Below are 8,325 nucleotides of genomic sequence, written 5' to 3'. Positions count from 1 at the left end.
TGTGAAAAAAATAATTTAATGTATATTACATGATGATGATGATGATGATGATGATGATGATGCGTTACGGGCCGAACCCAATGAATCCAACTTAATTATTGGACTGTCACATAAGACAATCTAAATGGTCGTGTAGGAGTAGGATCCAAACTGCAATCAAACAAGTGAACCGCTCCGACAAGAAACTATAAAATAAAAAAACAATAAAGAAGGAAAAGAGAGAGCAATTCGTCAACAAAAGTGTCTTTATTCAACACATGACTGGTTTATACTGAAAAAAATCTTCAATCGGATTGAATCTTCACCACTGTTTATTTTTCTTCTCTGTCTTAATCAGAAAGGTAACTTTCTCTACAAAGTTCTCTCTCTTTCCATCCAAATGATTTTTTTTTTTTAATTTTGGTCTCTCTTTGATCTGTTTCTATCTTCATTTATTTGGTGTGGATATAAATTTTTGTTAGTTTTATTGATGGAACGGAATTTGAACTGATTTATATATATATATATATATATCTATTGCTGGGAACTGAGTCGGAAGAAAATAGAAATTAAAGAAACAGAGTAAAAAGAATTCCATCTGAAAGAAAAGTTTTATTTTTTTCCATAAATCTCTAGTTGGTGCTGAGAGAAAATTATAGAAAAAGGTTAAAAAGGAAAATTTGGAATGAGCAATTCAACTTTGAACTGCTGTTTTTAGATTCAATTTTATTCATAGTTTCTCAGCTTCCTATTTCATTTAAAAGGGAAATTATATGATTTATGATAGATAAACAAAATTTAAAATTTTTTTATTTTTAGTTTTTAGGGTTATATATTTGTTTCTCATAGTTGAACTTTCTTTGCTTGTTACTTTTGCTACTTGCTGTTTACTTCCGCAAGAGTTTCCAATAAAGCAAACGCCATTTGTTAAAAGCAAAATCATTGATTAAATGCTAATAGAATTGTTGCATATAAAATTAAGATCATGCATTTCGATGTCCCAAAATTTACAGTTTTAATATAATTTTTTTTTTCAAAAGTATTGTTTGCTTTTGTATTCAAAACCTTGGTAAAATTGTCTCAGCATCCAGGCTAGCAATCGTTGAAGTTGATTTATGTCTTAGATCTTATTATAGTGTAAAATAGTTAGTTTAAGTCTTAGATTTTGGTTTCTCATTGGAACACATATGCTGGAATAAAACTCTTCCCAAAAGAAGTGGTTAACAAGCAGTGAGAAAATCTCAATACCTGACTGTCATGGTTTTTTACCTTTAGTAGTTTTTAGAAACTCTTGTATAGAAGTACCAAGAGAAAATGCATGAAATGGAAACTAAGTGTTCCACCTTATGCAATTGTTGCAGTAAAAGTTCAAGTAGTTATGTTTTCAATGCATACTTGCATATACTTGTTTGTTTCTCATGAGTTAAATTTGCAGCGATTTTCATTCGAGGTATTTGTCAATAAGAATAAACGAGTATTTCCTGAAACTTGTAAAGGCATGTTTGTCTTTTGATAAAGTTACCCATTCCTCAGGTATGGGGAATACTGAATCAGGATATGATGATTCTCACACGGACTTTTGGCATCAACCTTCTTATGAATCTCCATCACATGCAGGAAGTTCAATGGATCACAACTATCGGCCTAGGCAGCAAGACACATTTATACGTGACAATTTCAGCTCTTTGGATCAGGTTTTCATTGCTACTTTAACGTTGAATTATTAATTGAGGTCATAGGAGATATTATCTGTTGATAGTACATATCATAAGGAGACAACATGGAGCATATCATGATAGAATGTTAAGTTCTTGGTTTACTATAGTTTTTAGTCTTGTTTGGTTTGGCTTGTTTTAAAAGCAATACTTTTATAAACAGCACATAGCTAGCCTCAATAGAAATATGACCTTTTCTAAGTTTTGAACGGATAAATTAAATTCAAACCTAGTGAAACAGAAAATATTCAGTTCTAGAATTAGTTGGTTATCATGGAAAGAATAATATGAAGCCATTCATCTTTCCCAAGTCTCTGTGTAGATGATTAAAAACTAAATGCATTATGCATTGATGATTTTGATCGTTATTGGTTTTGTCCAGCTAATAAAAATTTAATACATGACTTGAATGGTTTCAAAGTATTGAATGTAGGCTAAGGATACACATTAGCTGGAGTAATTAAATAGAGAAGAGATGAAGAGACTAAGGTAGACCTAAGATCACATGTTGAAGCAGTAAAGAAGTATTTGACATCCTGACAACTGTTGGAGAACATGGATTTGACCGATTGAAGAAATGTGATTTTGTAGTAAGGATTAGTTGAGTTGTCCAATTGATGAAAATAGAAGTGTTAAGAAATCTTTGACTAAATTCTATCCTTTCTTCCTTCATATCCAAAATAGCTGTGACATAGCAGGGCACATCAATTTTCAAGTCCATACAAAATTGAGCTGAACAAACTTATTATTATCATTTAGTAAAATGGCAAATCATTTGTTCTTTATTAGGTGCTTTTGGGCATTACTTAAAAGTATAGAAACATTTTTTGGTAGTCATTTTAGAAACGTCAAAATAGAAATATTAATTGAACTGAAATATCGGTGTGTAAATAATTTTGTAGAAAGACACTAAGATTGCATATCAAATTATATAAAAGATGATATAGAGCTGAAAAGGTAGCTTTTGGAATTACAAGAATGGAGGTTTACTTGCATGTTCTTTTTGGTAAAATAATGCATTTGAAACATAAAATCGCATACTATTATAGCATTGCTGGACTTTAAAGCTTAAAATATAAATTAAACTGGATATCAGTCATTGGAAACCAAATCAAATTCTGACCTTGAACTACTATTCGCTAGAGGGTTTTGGAGTTTTAAGGAGTGCAAAAAAAAAGTGCCTTTTAAGAATTTTCATAATTATTTCTATAAGCATGTGTGACAATGACTACATTAGTACGTGAGATTTGAAATTGGCGCTGATTATAAGGGAAAAAAATGTAATTATGATGCTTTCTCTTCTATTTCTCATCTTTTAGATTATAAGTTATGATGGTTCACTTTAGGTTGCATGTGCAATTGTACTTATGGTATTTATTTCATTTATTATATGTGTTTTTGATGGATTGCTTTTGGTAACAAGAAGTATTATACACATGAATTAGGTTATTTCCGCATTGAGAGAGGCTGGACTTGAATCATCCAACTTAATACTTGGTATTGACTTCACAAAGAGCAATGAGTGGACAGGTAGTCCCTCGCCTTCCTGTCCCCTAGTTGATTCCCTATATCTTAATGTATGTTTCTTTTAGACTATAAAAATAATTAGTGCGAAAGAAGCTCACATTTTGTTGACTGTAGGAAAATATTCATTCAACAGAAGAAGCCTTCATGCTATTGGTAGCTCACCTAATCCATATGAGCAAGCAATCTCTATAATTGGCCAAACTTTATCTCCTTTTGACGAAGATAATTTAATACCTTGTTTTGGTTTTGGTGATGGTTAGTACAATTTTATAGCATTAATTGTCTCAGTGATTTTTCTCTTGAGTTAGTTATCTTATTATGCTTGTTTTTGGGTAGCATCAACGCATGATAATTCCGTATTCAGCTTTTATCCTGATCACCGACCTTGTCATGGCTTTGAGGACGCTCTTGCACGGTATAGAGAGATTGTTCCACACTTAAAGTTGGCAGGTTTTTAAGATCTTCCCTTCTATTTTTTTTTTTTTCCTATTTGAGCTCTTTGTAGGCCTTACACCATGTGTGGAGTGTGGTTTACATATCTATCATTTTCTTCAAACTTCTTTGGTTGAGAAATTGTCATTTTGAATTTCTTGGTTATTATCTAAATTTATTGTTTAAAAGATATTAATGCTCATAAGTAATAACTAGTATGAACAATTGATATATCATAAGATATATTGAGGTTTTATATATTAGCATTCAATGTGACATTCTTATATTAGATTCACCTACGCTCCTTTTAGTGTATGTTCTTACTTCATTTCCCAACATTTAGTTGCGTCCAAGTTTGCTATGTTTAAGGATAAAGAAAAGAAAATGCTTAAATTGAATCAGGAGAAAAAAATGGGGTAAATAGTACACTCAAAATTTGGATTAAAATTCTGGAAGATTTGATGCATTTATGCATATTTTAATTTCATAATTGTATAAATTTGAAAAAAAAAATACCATGTTCTCGTAGGGAGCCAAGATTGAGTGGTGGGGACAAGGGAGGGCATTGCTGTCTAAGTTAAGAAGGAATAGATAATTTTACATGATTGTTTCTTTTATGTTAAAGTATTTATACAAATGTTATTCAAATTCTTAATTTTTTTTCATAATTTTCTTGTGAAAATGGTTGCAATTTAAATTTTTAAAAATTATTAATTAAATTTTATAATATCTTTTATTTAGATAATATCAATCAATAATGAAATTCATATAGCTACCTCTTTAGACACATTGACTCTCTCACAATTACTGTACACAATTAAAATTTTATTTACATTGAATGTCCAAATATATTTGTATTTATTGTGTATCACATAAAATGAGAACTATTTATTATATATTATCCAAAGAAACTTGTTTAAGAAAGGTGATGAATTACAAAAATTAAATATTTATATAAAAGCTTAAGTATGTGTATTGGAAATTAAGTATTTATACAAAAATAAAGATGATTTGACCAAGATTTTGAATGCAGAAGCAAACAATTTGTCCGAAAGGTTTTAGATTAAAACTGTAATTTTTGGAAAACAAAAGCAAACAATGCTAGCTTGTTTGACTAACAGATGAATAGACCCAGGAATATATGAACTTGTTTGGAAAATAGACTATTGTCCCAATTTTTAAAAATTTAATGTGATAGGGATCAGAAAACTAAAAAGTTAGTCAGTTGCTTGATTTAGATGATAGTCAAGGGCAGTATCTACATGTCTTTGAAAGATTTTGGATTAAAACTGTAATTTTTGGAATTCAAAAGCAAAAAGCAAAAGAATCTACCAAATGGAGCCTAACGTTGTCACTATTCATTTGTTGCTTTAGTTTCTACCTTTAGATCATAGCTCTATCATTCCTTTTGAGAACAGATTGTGTAAAAAATTTCTGTTTGAAAAATATTATTGTAATGCCAATTTTTAAAAATGTTTTCATCTCCAAAAAAGATTGTTTACAATTTCATTTCTCTTTGTTTTTTCACTTGCTTGTTATGTTGAGCCACCAATCAATCAAATTTTAGGTTGTGTGGATTCCCTAGTTGTCATAGGTACTAGCATTCTATTTTCAGTTCAGAGTTAGAAGCACTGAATGGTATATGAGATTTCTATTAAATGCTATGTGTTTGAGCGAATCTCTTAATCACAGTCGTCGGAATGGTTGCAGAGATTTGAATATGATAATTTCTTACCCTTTTTACTAGGTCCAACTTCATTTGCTCCAATTATTAATGCTGCAATTGACATTGTGGATAGAAGTAATGGCCAGTACCATGTTCTTGTCATTATTGCAGACGGACAGGTCCAAAAAAAATTCTTTATGCACTCAGTTTTGAATCTTTGATCATGTATTCTTATTCTTCTATGCTCAATCTCGTGAGATGTTTATTTGATTCCATAGGTTACAAGGAATCCTAACACACCACATGGAAGGCTTAGTCCACAAGAACAGGCTACCGTAGATTCCATTGTTGCTGCTAGGTAAAGAAGTGCTACTTGTAGTGATTGAGATTTTATTGTGTTATTGTTGTCTTGATCATGGAATTTGATAAACAGCCATTATCCTCTCTCAATTATTTTGGTTGGAGTGGGGGATGGACCATGGGATTCAATGCAACAATTTGATGATAATATTCCACATCGCACCTTTGATAACTTTCAGGTACATAAGCAATGTCTTTGAATCAATACGGAAAGAGCACCCTTTCTGGTATTAAGTTTAGCTTTATTTTACTTTTTAGTACATATCTAAACAGTATTACTATTGCTGTTTCATGGGCATTTCTTGGTCATCATCATAGGATTGACATTGCAATTGCAATATATTTTTCATGTATACTGATCTCTTTACAAAGGATTGTCTAGTCCAACTCATTCTGTGCCCGTAAGTAAAACCTAACATGTTCCATCATCTGAGCCACCATTTCTGTGCAGTTTGTCAACTTCACAAAAATCATGTCTGAGAACACAGAAACATCAAAGAAAGAATCAGCTTTTGCTCTTGCTGCCCTCATGGAAATTCCATATCAGTACAGAGCTACCCTGAATATTCGTTTTGATAAGTAAGGCCCAAAGCCAGTTTTCAGTTAATATCTAATTTCAGTTTGGAACAATTTTAAACGTAAAACTGTTAAAACTTAATGCAGTAGAGAATTAGGTGGACACCAAAGGCCACTTCCACCTCCCCAAGAAGTGATTGATCATGATAATGCTGTTAAATCGATCCCACAAATGACAAACTATCAAACAGTGGAGCCGACAGCCCCAGCAGCTCCTAGCTCCCCAGCAGAACCGGTAATAGTTTTTTTTTTTTTTTTTACCAGTAAAGTTTCCTCCCTTTTTCACAAAATCTCTATTCAAATAAATACATTGGTGTTGAGATATGCATTCTGTTCTTCAAGGTCTGCCCTATCTGCTTGACAAATTCAAAGGACATGGCTTTTGGATGCGGTCACATGGTAGGTGCATCTTTATCAAATTACATAATTTTCAGATTTCTATCACTAAGTCAAAATACGGTGTTTGTATAAAATTTTAGGTGACTACATTTGGAACATATTTAGAGATAATCTCTTGATGAACTATTAGTAGTTTGCTTTAATCTTCAACTTCTTTTCATAATTAAAATGCTTTGGCTCCAAGGTTGGTATCTCTATATCTAGGTAGCTCTTATCATAATAAATTTCTAGGTTGCTGTCACTAGTCAAAATTAAGTGTTGGATATTTCTAGAGAAGCTTTTTAATTTGATGAATTGACATGATTTGCTTTTGTTTGATCACCTTCAACTTCTTTTTATAAGCAATAAGCTTTTCCTTAGTAATTTTTTCTCTCAGAAGAAAACAGAGAATGATAGTGTTTATCATTACATACAAAAGATGCCCAATACACCCTCAAAAGCAGCTAGAAGATCCAATAGAGGGAAGAGAATAAAATGGAAAGTGATACTAGGGACACCATTTTCAAGTTTTTCATCCTTTAATTCCTTGACCAACCTTGAGCTTCTGAGGATAGAGCAGATCTTGAGGTAACTTAAGGTAACGAGAAATATTTAGGAAGCCCATAGATTAAAATTTCTTGTCAAATGACTGTAGCATCCCATCTCTCCATATTTTCCATAAAGTACAGATTGCAAGTTATCAGCTACAAGCATCTTACTTAAAAGACACTTCATTAATCTTGTGTCAATTTGGACACTTAATGAGCAAGGTATTGGACCTCGTTACAAGTACAAAGCTTAAAAGTAAGGAAAACTGTAAAACTATTGGAGATATAAGGTTATTCTTGAAGACATCAGCCAAAAAGCAAAAATCAAGGGAGAAAATAGAAGTGGGATGCACATATGAACCTTATAACTGGAGAGCTGTGATAAATATAAAATTTGAATTGTCATGATTATGAACTTGGAATTTTCTGATTGTAATAGTTTCTACTATTGGTCACTTTTGTTAATTTAAGTACTTAGATTTCCTTTATAATTGGTTAGGTCAGATCAAGTACTAATTCAACATGCTTAAGTACCAGTTTAGGTGTTTTTAGGTTAGACATGTTTCAATTTGTTAAGTTTTAAAGTTGATTTGAAGCAAATTAGAAAATTTTTAATTTTTCCTTTTATAGAATGATTCAAGATGGTTAGCACCTTTAGCAGTCGTGAAACATTTTTATTTCATCATGCATTGAATATACTTGGTTTAAGTGCCTATGAAACGGCTAAAATATCTAGACTAAATCATACCAGATGTTCTACAAAGCTAAATTGAATATTTTGTATGCAACTCTGAACAGTTTTTGTGGATGGTTTATATGGATAACAGACAATATGTTTATTGTATTTTATCTTTTGTTGTTCTAGACTTGCAAGGATTGTGGAGCAACAATTTCAACATGCCCAATTTGCCGGAGGCCGATAACGACGCGCCTGAGACTGTATACCTAATTGAGAGAGTGATTTTCTGGTTCTGGATGTTGAATGCCATGAAAAATAATCAGGACACCCCAACAAAATCTCATGGGACAGAGCATTGTTTCATTATAAATTGTGCTTAGAGTGCTGTCCTTATTTAACTTTATCCAATATTAAATGTATGAAGCTAATATAAATTTTTAAAAAATATTTGTATTTTCAAGATAA

The 8,325-nt window shown here is 31.5% G+C and overlaps 1 protein-coding gene across 5 annotated transcripts; it reads left to right on the top strand.

Annotated features, from left to right (window-relative positions):
- Positions 1-208: 208 nt before the first annotated feature.
- On the top strand, positions 209-8,325 carry RGLG3 (Copine (Calcium-dependent phospholipid-binding protein) family). 5 transcript variants are annotated; one of them, XM_089747719.1, is made up of 13 exons: positions 246-341; positions 1,415-1,512; positions 1,597-1,673; positions 3,140-3,224; positions 3,336-3,476; positions 3,558-3,671; positions 5,401-5,498; positions 5,598-5,677; positions 5,753-5,858; positions 6,131-6,258; positions 6,343-6,490; positions 6,598-6,654; positions 8,047-8,325. In XM_089747719.1, the coding sequence occupies exons 3-13, from the start codon at positions 1,605-1,607 to the stop codon at positions 8,128-8,130; spliced, it is 1,110 nt and encodes a 369-aa protein (XP_089603845.1). In that variant the 5' UTR covers positions 246-341; positions 1,415-1,512; positions 1,597-1,604; the 3' UTR covers positions 8,131-8,325. The 5 variants fall into 5 exon arrangements, with proteins under 5 accessions (XP_022750914.2, XP_022750911.2, XP_022750913.2 ...); XM_022895179.2 differs by lacking the exon at positions 1,415-1,512 and having other exon boundaries at positions 209-341; XM_022895176.2 differs by lacking the exon at positions 1,415-1,512 and having other exon boundaries at positions 215-341; positions 1,513-1,673.

This window comes from Durio zibethinus, chromosome 18, assembly GCF_047325235.1.
Source record: "Durio zibethinus cultivar Kanyao isolate XHJ-2024 chromosome 18, ASM4732523v1, whole genome shotgun sequence".
Lineage (NCBI taxonomy): Eukaryota > Viridiplantae > Streptophyta > Magnoliopsida > Malvales > Malvaceae > Durio > Durio zibethinus.
Note: the sequence above shows the minus strand (reverse complement) of the source record. Positions and strands in the feature narration are given on the sequence as shown.